The sequence below is a fragment of the Aquila chrysaetos genome, chromosome 7 (assembly GCF_900496995.4).
Source record: "Aquila chrysaetos chrysaetos chromosome 7, bAquChr1.4, whole genome shotgun sequence".
NCBI classification, from domain to species: domain Eukaryota; kingdom Metazoa; phylum Chordata; class Aves; order Accipitriformes; family Accipitridae; genus Aquila; species Aquila chrysaetos.
Window position 1 is genome coordinate 15,205,221 of NC_044010.1, and position 19,900 is coordinate 15,225,120.

The 19,900-nt window shown below is 37.0% G+C and overlaps 1 protein-coding gene across 6 annotated transcripts in view; it reads left to right on the forward strand.

Annotated features, from left to right (window-relative positions):
• Window positions 1–19,900, forward strand: part of EPHA6 (EPH receptor A6) — a 538,064-nt gene that overhangs the window by 410,773 nt on the left and 107,391 nt on the right. For all 6 annotated transcript variants that reach the window (XM_030019720.1, XM_030019722.1, XM_030019721.1 and 3 more), the window contains one exon: window positions 1,637–1,822. In XM_030019720.1, coding sequence (XP_029875580.1) covers window positions 1,637–1,822 — 186 coding nt within the window. The remainder of the gene's footprint in view (window positions 1–1,636; window positions 1,823–19,900) is intronic.

Consider the following 19,900-nt stretch of genomic DNA (forward strand, 5'->3'; position numbering starts at 1 on the left):
AATCATGTGCAAGTGCTTTTCTGGGGCATAATAGCATTAGATATATTTTAAATGCTTCCTACAACTGGAGGATAGTCAGGTATTCTGATATTCTCACAGCATTTCTTTTCATATAGATCTTAGTGCATGACACCCCTATAGAGAGATATTGCTATAAATAGATATTTTGGATAGATATTTTGTCATTGCTTTGGGTTTGTGTGGCAGGGTTTTGGTAGCGGGGGAGGGTCTGCAGGGACGTCTCCCGTGAGAAGCTGCCAGAAGCTTCCCCGACTTCTCGCCTCTGGCCCAGGCCGAGCCCATCAGTGACGGTGGTCGCGCCTCTGGAGAACAGATTCAAGAAGGGGAACCTGCAGTGAGTGGGGGATTGGAACGCGAGAGGAACCCCTCTGCAGGTACCGAGGTCAGTGAGGAAGGAGGGGAGGAGGTGCGCCGGAGGAGGGGATGCCCCTGCAGCCCGTGGTGGGACGGCAGGCTGTCCCCCCCCCAGCCCATGGAGGGGAGCGGGGGAGCGGAGGCCCCCCAAGATGGCCGCAGCTCCATGGGAAAGCCCGCGCTGGAGCAGTCTGTGACCGAAGGACTGCGGCCTGCAGAAAGGACCCATGCTGGAGCCCATGACTTCGTGAAGAACTGCAGCCCATGGGAAGGACCCACATTGGAGAAGTTCATGGAGGACTGTCTCCCATGGGAGGGACCCCACACTGGCACAGGGGAAGAGTGAGGAGTCCTCCCCCTGAGAAGGAAGGAGCAGCAGAGACAATGTGTGACAAACTGACCGCAACCCCCATTCCCTGTCCCCCTGTGCTGCTGCAGGGGAGGAGGTAGATGAAATCAGGAGTGGAGTTGAGCTAGGAAGGAGGGAGGGGTGGGGGGAATATGTTTTAAGACTTGGTTTTTACTTCTCATTATCCTGTTTTGATTTGATTGGTAGTAAATTAAATTGATTTTGGTTTTTCCCCAAGTTGAGTCTGGTTTTTGCCCATGACCATAAGTGGTGAGTGATCCTTCCCTGTCCTTGTCTAGACCCATGAGCTTTTCTTTGTATTTTCTCTTCCTCATCCCACCGGGGGGGAGGAGTGAGCAAGTGGTCTTGTGGTGCTTTGTTGCCGGCTGGCCTGAAACCATGACAGTCACCATTAGAATTAAAATCTCAGTGTCATTACATTCCTTCCTCATAGCATGCTCAGATGTATCACAAACAGATTAATATCAGAGTTCAGTCTCAAGGTGTCAGTCAAGCAAGGTGAACCACACTGTGGAGGGCAGATGGTTTGGCTGTTGCAGTGAAAGTACAAGTCACCATGATCTCGTGGTGCGGCACAAAGGAAAGGTGATTTTTTTTTGTGAAGTAATGCTGAATATTTTGCTTTTCTGCGATGTGATGAAACTTAGGAGCCTGAATATTCCATCCATTATTTCTCTGTCTACTTCTACTGGATGTATGAGTTTCTTGAATATTTTTACATTCTTGTTTCACTGACAAGTACAAATAACTCTGAACTATTAAAAAAGACAGCTTTTAAGACAGCTATTGAAGGTTATTTTGAAAAATAAGGTGTTTAAGTTCAGCAGTACAAACTGTACTGTAGTTCTTCAGACACTGTGAATGATCTAACAAATATTTTATCTATTTAAGGTGAGTTTGGAGAAGTATGCAGTGGACGTCTGAAGACACCAGGAAAAAGAGAGATACCTGTTGCAATTAAAACTCTAAAAGGTGGCTATGTGGACAGGCAGAGAAGAGATTTCCTGAGAGAGGCTAGTATCATGGGACAATTTGATCACCCAAATATAATTCGCCTTGAAGGAGTTGTTACAAAAAGTAAGTTACTATTCATAGTTTTTTGTTGTTTTTCCCATTCTATGTCATTTAGTATCAAAATTAAGCATTACTTCAACGTTCAATGTGGATTACAATTCTCAGAAATCATCCAGATCATAAAGTGACAGTAGATCCTGCAGAGCTTGGGACCATAACAGGAAATGCATAGCCTATCTGTTTTGAATTAGAAATGTTTTATTTTAATTTTTTAGTGAAAATCCTCCTCACTCAAATAAAGTCTTTACAGGTGCTTATGAAATAAACTGTAGAGTTTGCTTGTAGGCAAGTGGAATACAGTAGAGAAAACAATAAATGTAACTGAGTTGACAGTGAAGTCAAATCGTTTTGTAAGGTAGCGGCTATATTCTTCTTTTCCCACAAGCACTCATTATTCATTTGGTTGTGTTTTACTGATTTCGGTACTAGAAGAGATCAATTTCCTATCTTAAAGAAATAAAATGTAAACTCTTTTAAACTTATTATACACTTGCATATGATTCACTAAAATTCCAGAATAATCTATGAAATGTCTTACTCTTTATACCTGTTGCAGCTCCCAAAAGATATCCCTTGCCTCTGAAATCTAGCATTTTTAGCAGTGTTATGGACTTTTCTGAAATGCTGAAATATCTAGTTATCATTTAAGTATTAAGTAAAAAGTCTTATTAACATGCATGTAATTTCTTTAACGCCAAATTTTTGCAGTAATTAATTAAAAAACTCCTAAGTTATACTCTTCTCAAAATTAATCATTGCCTCAACTAAGCCATGTTGTTTGCTGATTTGCAGTATTTATGTTTTTCTTTTAAAGATCAAGTGTTGTGTGTATAAAACAATGATGTCCTCTCACCATCACAGTAAATATGTTATGAATATTTCCTGTTTTGACCTTGTTACTATATCAAAATCTATGTCTGGAAAACACAACGTACTAGAACAAAGAGGAAAGTATAGCTCCTGAACTCATGTCATTGGAATGGAATTTCAATAGGTTTATGGGATGACCTTGTTCAAATCTGTCTCTCTGTGGTTCTAAATTAAGATGAAGAGGATCTTTTTTTTTTCTTCACACAGTATTGCAAGGATAAATTCATTATTATTTAGGAATGTTTAGTTACTAGACTAGCAAAACTCATTATGTTGCAGACTTCTGGAAAGATATGGCTTAGTCTCCTCCATTGCTCTCCTGTCAGTAACTGCTCTGCTGACAGCAAACAAGAACACAATTAAATACTGGCTGAGCAGCATTGGAGATTTTTGTCAAGAGATGTAAATATGTAGGAACTTAATTGAATTTAGCTCCTTGCTTCATAATAAGCAATATAGCAGCAATTAAATTACACCAGTCTTCACCAATGTGGGCAGTTTATGAACCAGTATCACAGGTATGACTTGGATCCATGTGGTGGATCTAGTAGCGTATGTCTCATTTCTGAAAAAGGCTAATAACTGTGATTTATGAACATTGTTTAAATCTAATTAGATGGTGCGCACAGAGTACAGTATAATGTACTTGGCAATGGCATGATTGTTTAATCTTTGCCACATTTATAAATTTTCCTTCTGTAATGTCTCATCATCAGTCTAGAGAGAAATGAAGATTGCATTCATGAAAACAGAAACAAACAGATAAATCAGTGCTCCAACATTAGAGTATTTGTTCCTGTTCTACAGGAAAAGTGATTATAGACAACTGTAAGTCAAGAAGTATTCATTAGCAGTTCTGCTTTTCCCTAAGGAGTCAACAAACTTTATTATTGTTTTTGGAATGTTTGGTTAGAGGTAATATAAAAATAGTAGGTGTTACTGTTATAGTCACACTGTCCTATAAAAGTATGCATCTCAGATATAAAATAAGTAGAGAAAGTTTGAAAGAAAATATTTTTGTCTCAGGCAGGTTTAAAAAAATAAAACAATTATACAGCAATAATTATAGAATGAAAAAAATACCTGAGTTATCAACAAATTTCACCCCAAAGGCATGGAAAGTGCAAGTTATATAAAGTGTAAAGGACAAAGTTGTGCAGTACTGCTCTGCTGCAGGGAAGAAGCTAGGAAGCAGGATGAGCAATGGACACACGCACTCTGCTATGCTTCTCTTTTGCCAGTTTATCTTTAGGATGTTGCCTTGCATTTATACTGCCCCATCTGAGGTATTTAGAGAATACCAATGCTTCAGCTGGGAGAAGAACAGTTATCCTGTATTTCACTAAATCCTAAATCTAGGATTGCACAAACCAACATGGGACAGAAATTTCCTATTAACTGTGTGCTGTAAAAGTCAGACAGAACCTTGTCCTAGCCAAATTATTTATGTAATGATAGCATGATTAAAAGGTGTTTTGTGTTAAAACTTAGATTAATAACAGCAGAAACTATTTATTTGATGTTCATTACAGTTCCACTAACCTATAAAGGCACATCGGATGCAGTAAATTTGACTAATAGGCGTGTAATGCTGTTCTTAGCACATGCTTTCCTCTTTGCAACCATTAGTCATTAACTTCTAGCAGTTGATGATATATATTGCATCAGTTTGTAAGCAGTACCTTCCATTACAGTGTCATTGACTATTGAACAAAAAAGAAAAAGGATTTGATTGTAATAAGCAGAAGTGCTCTACCAAGTCAATAGCTATTGACTGGGGCAATAACAAATTTGCCTGTTCATTACAAATGAGAGCTTTTATCTGGTGCTACCAGCTAAGCAGATGTTAACTTTTAAATGATACTGTTTTCAAAATTGCTATAGAATATGTACTGTACAGGATGAAAAAAATGCCAAAGTAAGCCTGCTCAAAAGTAGGTCTGAAACAGAGTTTTAATCCCCTTTTCCAATTGCTTCATTTCTCACTTGTCCTAACTGTGATCCCTAATCACAGAGAGCAGTAGGCAGAACAGTTGCTATAGCACAACCTCTCTGTTATCAGGGAGTTCATTTCAAGGGCAATTTGCCGGGCCAAGGCAAATACACTGTAGCACAGAATCTGGATCTGATTGTTCACTTATATTGCTAATCTGAAGTAAGACGGGAAACTTTGTTCCTGTTTGGTTTGTTTTAGCAACACCGTTCCTTGCATGGTTTGCCATAAAAAGCTGCTTATTGCCTCGCAAATTTATGGGATATGCTTAGGCACTTTATAAAAACATCCATGTTTCCCTTTCGAGTCATACTGGCACAGTGATAATTTTGGGACCTCTTCCTGGGTGTGTCAGGGCACGCTCAGCTGAGTTGTATGTCATTGTCCAAGCTGCTGCTATTTCATAAACAGGTATAAGAAAAATAAAAATTCTTTCTCCAGCATGAACATACGTAACCAACATTGAAATCTGGGCTATATAGAAGTAAGATGTGTCTTCCACTTCTACATCATGTTGAAGTCTGTGTTGCAGACTTGCCCTGAAAAGTCTGTAAAGTAAATTAAAGCTATGCTTACAGCAAACACCTGCCAACATGACTATATCTACAAGAGACATGAGAAAATGGTCTCTGGCTATTGTAACTGTACTGGAAGGAATCATTGGTGTTACACTAGCCAAACTGGAATCTATAGTTAGTTTAGCTTGATGGTATCTTACACAATAGTTTAAAGCACAGCCTTGTCAGTATGGTGTTGTCCTGGTTTCAGCTGGGATCGAGTTAATTGTCTTCCTAGTAGCTGGTACAGTGCTATGTTTTGAGTTCAGTATGAGGAGAATGTTGATAACACACTGATGTTTTCAGTTATTGTTAAGTAATGTTTAGTCTCAAGTCAAGGATTTTTCAGCTTCTGATGCCCAGCCAGCGAGAAAGCTGGAGGGGCACAAGAAGTTGGCACAGGACACAGCCAGGGCACCTGACCCAAAGTGGCCAAAGGGGTATTCCATACCATGGGACGTCACATCTAGTATAGGAACTGGGGGGAGTGTGGGAGGGGGGATCGCTGCTCGGGGATTAACTGGGCGTCAATCGGCGGGTGGTACACAATTGCACTGTGCATCATTTGTATATTCCAATCCTTTTATCATTACTGCTGTTATTTTATTAGTGTTATCCTTATCATTATTAGTTTCTTCTTTTCTGTTCTATTAAACCATTCTTATCTCAACCCACGAGTTTTACTTTTCCCGATTTTCTCCCCCATCCCACTGCGGGGCGGGGGGAGTGAGTGAGGGGCTGGGTGGTGCTTAGTTGCTGGCTGGGGTTAAACTATGACAGGAGTAATATTGTGTCAGTACAAAATATCAATGCATGCAAGGGCTTTATTGTAGTCATAATCTTAGTTTGTTCCCGTCCCCCTCAGACTTTACCCCAAATAACTTTCAACTGTTAAAATTAATTTCTAAGGAATTGCTTCCTTTTCCAAACTTTGAATTCTGGAGGATTTGCACCTGTCACGTGTACAAGAGGAATCTTTTTAGGGCATTCATTTTCTATAACAACATTATGTATATCGTTATTCTCCAGAAGAATTTTCAAATTAATCCCTTCACAAAAGGATGAATAAAGACAGCACCTAGATTTTTGTTTCTGTGTAAGCTCACATACTCGTAACATTGAGTCTGGGTTTGGAATGACACCTTCAACTCCCTTATTGTCTCCTCACTGTTTTGCTTTAGTGACTTTTGAATTGTGAATGCTATTGCAGTTCTGAAATACTTAGTCAGTCATATGGCAGATTAAATTCAAAGCTTTAGTCATTGAGTTTCTTTTTAAATTATTGTATACAACCTGTTCAGTGCAGGAAGAGTCCTGAGGTCAGTGTACCTCGCCTTGTCCATGAGGAAGGCGAAACAGCAGCATGATCCTCTTTCACTACAGTTTGCAGTATGTAGCTCTTCATATCTGACCAATTGTTTTCAAAAATGCAGGACATAACAATGAATTTATTTTTTTTCAACCAAGATATTTGTGTTCTAGGTCTTTGAGCCCTTAGTGTAAGGAATCTGATGTTGCTCTTTTCTCCACCCTGTTAACAGGTTGAGACTGTTAAATGGAGTTCAGAATTCATTTTGGAAGGTGACATATTTTGCAGTACATGTGTTTATTACACACAGCATTGTATATTTGGCTGTTATGCAAAAGGATTGAAGAAATTTTGTGGCAGTGTTTGTAACATTCTTACCTTGGTCATGGGTGGTGAAATTGTACTTCCAAAAAATGTGATTGTGCAAAGTTTAAATGTTGCCCTTTTAAGAGTTGTGACTATTTGAAGTAGGCTACACCATGATAGCTTACAAAATATAATTATGATTATACACCAAAAAATGTGACCTACATTACAGTATTTATTATTGATTTCTTAAAAGTCAAACCATTAGGGCCAACAGAAAACATATGATGTTAATAAAATCCATGTTAGCATTATAGTATTGTTTATAACCTACAGTGTAACCAATTTCCAATCTTGATATTTACTTCTGTCAGTAATCTCAGTATATCGCTGAGACCTCACTGGCATCTCCAGGCACGGATGTACTTGTTGGAGGCCAAAATGTCTTCAGATCCACCCCTTGCATGCACCCCTTGCACTGGCAGGCACTTGCACTTGCCTTATGCAACACCAATGCACTGCAGGGTATGAAGATATTATTCATCCCTAAATATCTTCCATTCTGCTTATGGACAATCCACTGTGACACTGAGTGATGGTAAGACTATATGTGTGTCATATTAACCAGTGGGCTTTAAATGGCATTAGGCATAAAGCTGAATTTGTGTGATGAAGTATATTGTAGCTGTACACATAATGATACACAAAAGAGCAGAATTTCAGTTGTGTTATAAAATTGTTCAGTAAGCAGAGCTGTAAATTTAAATTTGGCTCACTGCCTTTATTTTCTTTTTTTTCCTGTTTCACAGATAAACATCACAACACATTACTGAATTCAGTGTTGCTGTGGCCAGCAAGTTAACACAAAAACCACAACCACCACCCACACCATTAGCCAAATTTACTAGATAAATTTATTAAAATATCATCCAAAATAAATTGAAAGTTAGAGCTGTGGACATGACTGCTGCAACACAGACAAAACTAAGCATGTATAGCCTTCTTGCAAAATAGGTTACCATTAATGAACTTATATTCAAAGAATGTAATTAACGTTGATAGTACTGAGTTATTTTTACACATGCATGTGGATTTTTCAAGTAATGCATACAAACTACCATGCATTCCATTTGTTGAAAGTTGCTGGCAAAAATTAAGAATACACAATACTTGATTCTCCTGAATGACACACACTTAAAAGAAATAAAATTTTAAACCTCTGGAAAAATTAAATTTTTCTTTCATTCATTACATTCTGAGATTTTTTTTTTTTTTTTTTTCAAAAATCAAAGGGCCATTATGGTTTCCTGCAGTTCAAATCAGTCACATTTCTGTGTTTTGCTTTTCTATTTTTCAGCTAGCAAGCTATACATTATAACTGTCAATTCTGCTGTAACATCTTTCACAGGATAAGCAAAGAAGAAAAAGCATATTGTCGAACAGTCAAAACCCTAACATCTTGTTAGCAGCAGTTTAATCTGACCATGATACAGTATCTAACATAACTAAACTTTTATAATTCTACTTTTATAGGTTACATCTTAGGAACAGAATTTCACTTTCTTCAGGATCCTTTGCCTTCAGATGTCTGTATTCAGACATGTAGGACGTGACTTTCAAAGATATTTAGATGCTTTGATGTGAGATGTGGTTCTAGTAGAAAAATAGGTGACAAAAATCATTCCTACCAACAGCCATAAAAAGATGAAGTCCCGGAGATAAGAAATGGCCAGATTTTTTTTTCTTTTTAAGGAAAAGCATGGTCATCAATTTGCATAATTAGCATCATTATTAACTGCGATTGCATTTCCATATATCTTCTGAATAAAGTATGCAATTTCTTCCTCCACGATGACAGTAAAGAATATGGTACAATAAGTTAAAGGGCAAGATAGTTATAGTGTGTATGTGATATATGAAGTGTTGGGGCTTTTTTTAACAACTGTACCAGAAGATTTCATGAATAACAGGGGGAGGCAAGATTGCACTGTACTGACAGGTTTGCTGCAACAAATTGGCTGATCTGTTGCCTGTGTAGGAAAACCATATAAGTAATGATGAGAACAATTGTAAATGACAATTGCAATTGCAATTGACAGTTAAAGGAGTGAGGGGGTTAAAGAGTGTATATAAAGCAATCAATAATCCTGATTCATAAGCTGTGTTTGGCTGATTTATTTTGGTAACTGTACATTCACTTCTTATTCTGTATAGAGGCAATAACACACTAGTAAATACACACGTGATTGAGTATTGGTAAAGTCCTGTTGCAACTTTGTTGTTGCTAAATCTTTGCTGGGAAGTGAGGTGCTCTCACTGAAATTAATACTAAGACATGCTGAGTTTGAGAGTTATTGATAATGATAGCTAAGAGAGGTTCTGCTGTATTTTAGAGCCTAGCAAAGCCAGATTACATCAGAAGCATTATTTGGTAAGCTTCAATCTAGTTGTTAAATATTACAGTACGCTCAAAATTGAAGCAGGGTTGTATCCTTTTAAAAGGCAAATTAAATAAACTTTGCACTGTTTTTCAACAATAAATCATTCTCTTGTAATTCACAGAATATATAGCATTCGGCTGTGAAGGACACAGAGAGGTCATCTTGTCCATCTTCCTGCCCCAAGGCAGAATCAATTATATTTAAACTAGTCTGGATAGATGGTTGCCTATCCTGTTCTCAGAAACATCTCCTGGTGAAGATTCCATAGCCTCCCTGGGCAAACTGTTGAGTGTTTAACTATCCTCATAGTTAACCTTCCTAGTGTTAAATTGAATTTTTTTTTTTACTGCACCTTAAGGCCATTAACTCTTTTCCTGTCTGTGGTGGAACAGTTTGTACCTTTCCTGTTTGCAGCAATATTTTACATTTGTAGACCATTATAATGTCTTTACTGTCTTCAGTAAATCAGCCAGGTTCTGTCAAGTCTTTCTTCCTGGTATATGTTTGCTAAACCTTTGGTCATTCTTAGTGCTTTCCTTTGGACTCTTTCCAGTCAATTCATATCTTTTTTAAAGTATGGCTTTCAAAAGAGGATACAGTGGATGCTGAGCCTTACCTTCCACTAGCAAGCAGGAAATAATTATTTTAAATGTAAACTGTTACTTATCTTTAAATGTGTGTGGTTTTCAACAGCAACCATTGTTGGGTTTTATTTTGATTTATTATCACCCATAGGTCCTCCTCTGTGAAACAGGTGGCTGTCTAGTCTTTTCTCCAGAATGTATTTCTATGGTTGTTTACTGCCATCTCCATTGACCTGCTTTGTCTTCCAGAATTTTGTTCTTTGTTTTCTCACACCTTTCCCTAGCATGCCAAGTCCTTCCATTTTGCTGATTTTCTCAGATTTAGAAACACACTATTAGTTCCAACATCGCAGTCATTAAGGAGAAAACAGAACAGTAGCAAAAGCCCTGGACCATACTATTTGTCTTTCCAGGTTGACAGTGAACCACTGAGGACAGTTTCCCAGCTGTTATTACCCTGACTATGCAGTGGTTTCATCAGAAATTTCCTGAGGAATATTGAGGAAAGTACTAAGGAAAAAGAGTTAAAACACAGAGTACAATTTAGAATACAAGCTTGTATGGATCATGATGTAATGTAGTCAGGACTGGCATCTCCTTGTGTCAGACGAATTTGCTTACTACCTTTCTTTCTTTTGTGCTCCCATTTTAGTCTCTTAGTTTCCAGTTGTAGTTCTTGTACTAGTCACCTAAAGAATGAAAGAGTGGCAATAAAGCTACTGTACCCTGCAGTGACATAAGATAAGACCTTGTGCCAGGAAGGCTGTCATAATTAGGGAAATATATCTCTATATTTTCATGGATTACAGTTGGTTCTTGATACTAAGCTAACAGATGTGTCTTAGAGTAGAAGCCTTATACCAAGTTTTACCTGTTTCATGATCTTTTGAATTAAGATGTTACACTAAGAGTGCACTTTTATGGGAGAAATCTAGATTAGATATCAAAATAATAGAGATAATTCGGTTTCAGTCCCATGGCAGGTTTGGGGTCTAGATTCATGTCTGTTACCAAGGAACACAGCTTCTCCTTGAGGTGACAAGATGAAAGATGGGAGACATAATCATGGTGACTGTTATGTCCCCATTGTTACTTTTTTTAAGAGAAACAGCCACCATTCTCACTGCCTTAACTAAATTCAAACCTACATGAGTGTGTCAAACTAGTAATATATCCCTGGTACTTTCAATTTGATGCAGTTATTCTCAGTGTATTATCTTAATGTTGCCTATAGTTTGCTTGTGGGTGAAGAGTCCTTGTTCACCCTCACAGTTTTGTTCGCATTTCTCTGATTCTTTGCATAAGCTTACTGTCTTACATGTAGGAAAAGGTTATTGTGGGGACTTATGAGTTCATTTATGATAGAATCATAGTCATAGAATCATTTGGGTTGGAAAAGACCTTTAAGATCATCAAGTCCAACTGTATTTATGAAGTGTTAAGAAACCCAGGGGGCAGAGTGCTATTGAAGCCAAGATCATTACAACTAAATAATTCAATAATGCTAGAACCTTATTACAGAAGAGTTGTCAAATGTAGTGAATGTTATAAATAATATTAATCTTCTGTAGTCTAGGTATCCATTAGATACCTAATGTATTTTAGGTATCTAAGGATGGAGGTATGTATCTTAGTAATTCTGCAAACCTCAGAAAATGCATGTCTCATTAAAGTAAACAGATGCAAAATAGCAACTAGATTTTTATTGGTAAGTTGAGATCCTTAAATAACTTTTTAAAACTAATGTAGATGTCTGTGTCACTACAGAAAATAGAGCACAGTTATCTGTTCTTCATATGGGATATATTGACATTCTTTATGGACCAGTAGTATTGGTGTTAGCACTTTCAACCATGTTATGCTGCCAGGTTCTAGTTAACAGCTGTCTGAGTTAAAGTCTTCACAGAATAAATAAGAGAATGCATTGTGTAAACATACCCTAATTCACCTAATATGCAAAGTTAAATGGATCAGATTTTATGCCTGAATTTAAATGGATGAATGTTTGTGTCATTAAAACTGTTCCAGAAAAGCTGTACCCCTTCTCTGGTTTACATTTCTTTAAATTTTACATTTGTTTGCAAGTATGTGAATAAGGAATCATACTTTCCTGGAACAGTTTTAATGACTCAAAAATTCATCCAGTTAATAAGGAATGAAATAATAAGTTTTTCTTATTCTGTGTTGTTTAGGCCTGCCAGTTCCATTTGCCAAATTTGTGATGAAACAGAACATGCAAGGCCAACATTGGTAATTAGTTGCAGGGGGAGCACCAGGAATACGGTACAGGTTAATACGTAAGGACAAGTTACAGTCCAGAAATTTACCTGAACTATAGTAAGAAAGAGCCTTGTGATCAATCTCCTATCACCCCAAAATAGAGAGACCATCAGCCCTAGGGAACTGCTAGTTTATCAGGTAGTCGTGGTAGTGGTTGTCCAGATGTCACACATGGTGTGTCATATAAACGTCTGCCTCAAGTGGTTGTATTGTGGTCTTTACTACAGCTTAAAGGCTCATACCTAAATTGCTAATGGAAGGCAACAAGCTTCAGATATCTGTAACAGCAGATTCATATGAAGAAGAAGAATTAAAATATGGATTGGTAATTTTCTCATATAAATGATCTGATATTGTATTTTATGAAAACATGAGAGTTGGATGTGAGGAAAAGAAACCTTTGGTTATTTACAACATCATCTTCTTTCTAATGCAGCGATTGATATAAACAACTAGAGTTGTAACTCTGTGGATGGGAGAGAAAGAGAGCAGAAGAGAAAAGAAAGGTTCTTGAGAAGGAGGTAATATCAATTTGTTTTAGCAAATGGCAGATAGATTTCTCTGAGTAAGGAAGAGATTCTCTTTATCTCAAACCAGACACATCCTCCTCACACAGCAATCAAAGTAGTTGTATGGAATATTGCCAGTTGGGACATGCTTCCCACACACAGATTAATTTTCCAGTGTACAGAAGTAAAAGCTGCTGAAAGTAACCATTTTCAGCGATTAGCAAGAAATCTTTGAAATTTGGAAGCGGAACAGTCATATTAGGCAATGAAAATCTGTTCAGACTTGTTTGAGTTATGGTCTGTTGAAAACTGCCCTGTGTTTTCTGTGCTTTGCTCCAGAGACCAAGTGAGAACTTCAGTGACAGAGGTTGGCAGTGAACACACACCCGTGCATTTTGTTTCCTGATCTCACTCAGCATTGCAGCTTCAGCCAAGGCAGATAAATTATTTCTGCTTCCACCATTCTTCTAGCACTATCATCAACATCCACACAAAATAATGCCATCATTTTAATAGAGTTTTCATCTGTAAACTGTTTATTCAGAATCTATTAACTGAGCCCATCACTATGTTCTTTGTATATTTCTGACCTCCAAATTCCTTTCTTTACTTCCTCTCTACTGTGAGTCTTGCTGTATCCATTTCACAGACTATAATTATCTTTCTGATTCTTAATACATACATAGTTCAGGCTCCAGATTAATAAATAATTTAGATGCAAACTGTCTAGGATCCATTCCAGACTCTTGAAGTTTTGGCTGGAAATACAGTTTGCAAAAAATACTACTTCTTAAATCTTACAGTTCTTCACAGATAAACATAGCCTTGGCACTGCTTATAAATCAGCAGTAGATGGTAAAACTGTTAAGGGGGACACAATTGAAAGAGAGAAGCAATGTGGAAAAAAATACATTTTTTTAAAACATTTTTTAAAAGATGGTGTGAGTTTTCAAGTAAGTATGTTCTTAATATAAGCTCAAAATACTAATGACAATTCTGTAAACACATTTTAAGAGGCAAATGTATTCAGTCTGACATTCCAGAATAGATTCATGACTACATCAGTCGGTAAATATTGTCATTTTTCTACTAAATTTTAACAAGGTAATTTCTGCTGAATAAAATTTGAAAGTAAATAAGTTTAGCTGATAATGACTTCATTTCAAAACTTTATCTAGAGTAGCATAGTACGGAATTTTCATAATAGTAGAAATCTGAAAGAAACTACTATACTGTTGCTAGAATTCACATAATTGATTTCATTTCTTCCTGAAAAAACAGAAACTTGTTGATGTATCCCTGGACTGATAATAACTTACCGACTTTGGAAATGAGTCTCCAGTCTTTCCCTTTTCTGCTTTTTTCCTCTCAGCTGTAGTTGAGTACGTTATTCAGCACACAAACACTGTTTTGTTGTTTTAGATAAGATTGGCAATTTACGTCCAATTTTTAATTAATGCCTTTATAAGCATTGAAAAATGTTACCTTGTGGCCTATATAAACACTGACTGCCCAATAGTCATCTTGCCAGAATCACTGTTGTCAAAACTAGCACAAGGAAGATCAGATGAGAGAAGTTTTACCACATGGCATTCACCCTTAACACCAAGTGGTCTTTGAGCTTGAGAGAAAATCCTGTGAATACGCTGATAACCACAAAGAGATAATTAACAAGCACAGCTAATTCTCTTTGGTCAGTAGCATTTTCCAAAAAAAGGAAGCAGAATGTCCATGCATATGCCACAGCTCATCAGATAGCTACAGGAGCTGCCTACAACCTGGCTTCTAACGTGGGTTACCAGGTGTGGGCTGGGACACTTTCACTGAGCCTAGGCATAGAGGTTTTTTTATCTAGCATATAAATGTAAATGAGTATATAATATATTTCTAATCAAAGAGTTCATCTGAGATCACAATAATGATAATGATAGCAATCTTCCTACTTCTAATCTTGGCATCGCTTATTTGAGGGAGTCACTTGGTGTTTGTAACCAAGAAGAAAGTCAAACCTTTGTACTTAATTTCATTGATATTAGTGAAATGTGAATCGTGAATGGTATGAATATGATTAGTGAAAGGAATCCTCACCCTCAATTTATACTCTACATTTGTTGAACGAAAAATCACTTTTTGTCAATTGACTCTTTGGAACTTCAGCCGCAAGTGTTTTTCTTAACTGAAAACAGCAAGCCTTTTTCCATGATACTAATTACTCTCTAGAAGTGGAGAGTGTTTATCTCCTACTCCTTGTTCATACTGTTACAGGCTAGCAAGGCTAAAAGAGTAGATAATCAGAGCTTTCGTTGCAGAACTGCAGAATCTACAGCAGGCTGCATGAATACATTCATCTTCAGATGTCACCCATGAAAAGCTATTTCACTCATTGAATTAAAACTCACTGCAAAACATGAAGTACAAAATTAAAACCTATTACCTCTCTTTTTATAGAAATACCATGAAAAAGGACATCTGAAAATTTAAAAGCCCCTGGAACTTCTTAACCATCCCATTTATAAGACCCCATCAACATTTCACATGAGAGGTTCCTGTCTCAAAGGATCAATTCCATATCATAGGAATGATCAGATTTTACTCAGGATCTTTTCTTCCAAAATCACAAAAACTGGGTGATCAAAAGCTGAATGAAATTAAATTCATACTACTAATTACTAATGGGCTAATCATTCCCCAAAATCATGATGTGTACACAATTTATCACAAAGGTTTTGGCCGATATTGCAGGCTTTGTTTTTTCTATCATGAAAACTGTAATTTTAAAGTATTTTACTTCCAGCTAATTTGATAATACATGTGTGATCATGAAATCCAAATGTACAGCATACAGTGCTTGCAACAACATTCTGGGTATCATACTTAACTGTAAATATATAAAGATTTCGGAGTTCTTGTTTAACATTGTGCTAAAGCTATTTTCAGTTTAAGCAGTGACTGAAAAATACTTATTTAATAGACAGCTTAAACATACACAGATTCTTTTAGCCCATAACAGAAGTACAATATTTCCAATTACTATTCCATTAAGACTACAAAGATGATTCAACACAACAGTTGTTGTTGCTGTTAAAAGCCTTAATCACATTAATGTTGTCACACCAGTCTTCTCAGCAGCCAAAACTTCAGTGTGCATTGACATTTAACACATCACAAAATAAATGGCTATAGCGTTTGTAGAACTTTTTTCAAGCAATTCCCTCATTCTTTCCCGCCCAAATTGCCTGTTTGTCTAGAGGCAGCAGGGGAAATTAAATTAGAGGTTAATATTCTACCCAAATATTCTGTAACTTCCATCAGTTCCTCCTTAGGAATTGTAAGCTTCTTTCAGCATTTGCTTTTTCTCCCAGAGAAGTCATAAGTAAAGCCCAAACTTGCTATAATTGGGATTTTCTAAAATAGTCTCATTCTATGTAAATATTCCTAAGTCTGGATTTATTCCCATCCACCAATCAAGAAATAAAAGAACTCCAGCACTTCAGGTTCATAGCAAAGCATTGTCTTTCATAAGGATCTCAAGGTTAAACCCATCAGGGTTGGAGACCTGAACAGCAGCTTTGCCCTACCAAGTGTTTGTTGTCTTCGTGTTTCCAGATAGACCCCATAAATTTAAGTCTGGAGCAGAGATTAGGGGCCTTCATATAGAGAAGCAGGCCTTTTGAGATATTTTCACCAAGAACTAGGTTGTAGTGGTATTCTCAGAAATGAGGCCAAAACATGTCGATGCTTTATTATTCCCAAACCAATAAAGTTAAGGAAATTCAGAGTTAAAATCAAACTGAAAAGTAAACCCCCAAAAAGCACAGAAATAAATAATCCAGACACCTGAACTACTCATTGTGCTTTCATGCAAAAACCTCACAGAGAAAATAAGCAAAGCAGCATTTGTAGAAAACAGGTCCTTTTTTATTATTATTACTTATTGTCACTGGAGAAGAAAACAGAAATGTTTTCAGACACACAAACCCTTCTTCAGATTATTTTGTTGAGCCGGGGTGCCGGAAAGTTTCCCTGCTCTTCCCAAAAATATTGCTTGGATACTAAGAGACAAACCTCTGGTTTGTATAATATTTACATGAGGCCATCACAACTCCAGCAGTGTTTGTGTCATGGCAGTGCCTGTGTCCCCACACTATATCAAACAAAGGCAACACTAAGTCTCCCTTAGCCTACTGGCTGAGGCAGAAAAGGAAGAAGGGTTAACATTAAAGTTGCCTCATATGTTTCATAATACACATTCCAGGTACAGGCTGGAGTTCACTGAAGTACTTAGTGTACTTCACTGTAGATGGCTGGTTAAACCTTAAGTCTGTTTTTTGATGGAAATTCCCATTCTTATTTAAGTACTATATATGACTATAAACAAGGGTGAAAAAAAATCTTTACAGTAATTCTTTATACTTTAAATGCAGGTTGCTGCTGAATGTTAAAAATCTCTGATCAGGCGCTTCAAAATCACGGCACAGTCCTAGAATAACAAGATTCTAAAAACTATTCCAGGCTTTCTAATCTTTATTTGTTCTAAACATCATAGAGCGTGTTCATTTTGTGTGTCCTTGCATTTCTCCTGAAATTATTAAAGCTCTTTTTTTAAGAAAAAAGCAAGTTACATACGGATTGATTGAGTATACAGTTGTTTGTTCACAGCTAGGCCAATCCAAGGCAGGTAAGTATATATCCAAATCTTTTCCAAACCTCTGTGTTAAGTTCTTTCATCAGTCCTTCTGTCTCCCCTTTTGCTGGCACTTTTATTTTGTACAAAGCACACATACCTCCATACACATTCCTCCTTCTTCCGGATATGTCTTTCTAGTATTCACCTTTCTTCTACTTTTTCTAATAAGTATATCTCATACAAAGCTTTTCAAAAGAGCTCTAGGAAATATTTGTAAGTTTTGCCATTGTTTGTAACTGAAAACTGATTCATCAACAAAGGTGCAATCTTCTGCTCCCTGGATTTCTTAGAGTTGTCCTTCACATGTGTTATTTTCTATTGCTCTTAGGGCACATCTGCACCACAGCTATTTTGGTTACAGCATTTTGTCATAAGAGGCTACTACATCCTATTTTTTCCAGTGATCTAATGGCTCTCTTTAAGAGCCATTTGTGAATCTGGGTTTATTGAATACTTCAGAAGACTGCTGCACTTCTCAGAATAATCACCTAACCATAAGCAAGATACAATTTCAGTCCTATTGAGAATAACGGCAGCTGACTTTTGAAAAAGGGCAGTCCTGCTGGGGATGTTGTGCAGTAGGATGTTCCTCTTCAGCCCTTTTGAGAGAGAAATTTTCTTACGCAGAATAACAGGAAAAAAATGACATTTTGTGCTAAAATAAAATTTTCAAGCGTACATGATCTCTCTAAGATATAGCAAAAAGAGAAATTCTAAGCATCTATTATTCCATTTTTAAGACTGTTCAGGAGAAACATATGATGCAGTTTGTTCAATTTCTTAGAGAGCTTTTCCTAAAGTGTGTTTTGATTGAAGGTAACCAACTTGCTCACAAATATTCAGAAAATCCATTCAGTTTTCATGAGTAATACTCATAATTTGGGACAAGCTGAATTCTTGTTTTAAATACACAGCAGAGTGTATTCTTAGATGAAATCACCAACAGTGGCTATGTAACAGCACCCCAAAAAATTAAGTAACTGGTCAGTCTTTTACGCATGGCGTTGCAGACAAGTTCCTGTGATCCATCTCCTTCTTTGAGCCACTATCCTGACAGAACTAAAGTTAAATCTGGGTCATCTTTTGAAGTGAGATGCTGAAACCCAGTGACGTGAGATAGTAACTCAGAGGCAGACAAAAGGAGCTCTGGATTATTCCAGGTGTGTGGGCAGTGGCATTGCAGACTGGGAATGTGGCTGAAGCTCGTTGCAGCTCCCTTCTAAATAGGACATGCAATGTTCTTTTCCATGGGCACATGTCAGGGAGACAGTATATACCCATGCCACATCCTAGGACAAAAGTGATGCCTCACTATAGTTAATCTCTAATCTTAAAAACTAGCAAGAGCACACAGGTTTTGCAATAGAGACCTTGCCTGGGTGACTATTCCCCAACACAGATTTCTCTCAACTTCAATGTTTAGACACTGCTTTGTATTTGAAATTGTGAAAATTCATTATCTGAAGAGGTTCTGCCAGATAATTCCCTATATTGCCTACGTTCCAGACCTTAAGTAGAGCAGAACAGGTGCAAAGGTCTTCTGCTAGTTTAGATGTTGACATGAGTTCCTTCAGAAAGAATTCCAGTCTCGCTGCATAAAAATACCACAGCGAGCAGTCCTCAGCTGCATCCCTCCAACAGTAGTTTATACTTTGTTTTCCTCTTTCTTCTATTCATATACTTTGGCATCTTGCTAAATCTACTAACATAAATGATGTAATTTCCATTGTAGTTGTTCCCATGGGGATGCATCAGGAAATGACTATTTCTAACTTAATTAGTCAGAGTCTACCTGATAAATGAAGAAGATGTTCTGAGTTTTACATTGTCTGCATATTCAGGATATTTAAGTTCTGTAATAGTACTTTCTACTTTGAATTAAGATTCCAAGCTCTATATTTTACAACAGTGAGATTAAAAATTCAGGCTGCTTTAAAAGTTGCTCAAAGGCAGTTAAAGACCTCCGCATTCTTGAAAGTGTCATTCAGGAATGACAGAATTATTTGTGAGTGCTCTGGGATGATGTCATTTACTTGAGTGGAATCTGGGGAAACAAAATTACACCACCCTTTGAAAATTTGCTGCTGAACATTAGAGTACAAATTTCCCTCTGCACAGCAAAATGCATTTCATACAAGTTCTGCTTTTACTAGCCTAGGTACCTCAGAGCAGAATTTAGCCCACAAAAGTTTCTACTGTGTTATTTGCAAGGTAATGGAAATCTTTCCATGATTTGATTGGACTAGATGACCTCCAGAGGTCCCTTCCAACCTCAACCATTCTGTGATTTTGTGATTTCAATAGGGGTAAGCACACTCATTTTTGTAAATTGATGTTGTGCTCTAATATTTTATGGTACGTATTGCAAAATATTGTTTAGTGATCTTAAAAATTAGATTTTCCTAAAACATATAAGTTATGTGGGTAAAAATTTAGGCATACCACTCTATACTCTATCACTTTTGCTTGCATGTGTCAAGAAACTCTAAAATAAATTATTAAAAGCATATTATAAATCTCCAGATTAGTGCATTCAAAACAGTTA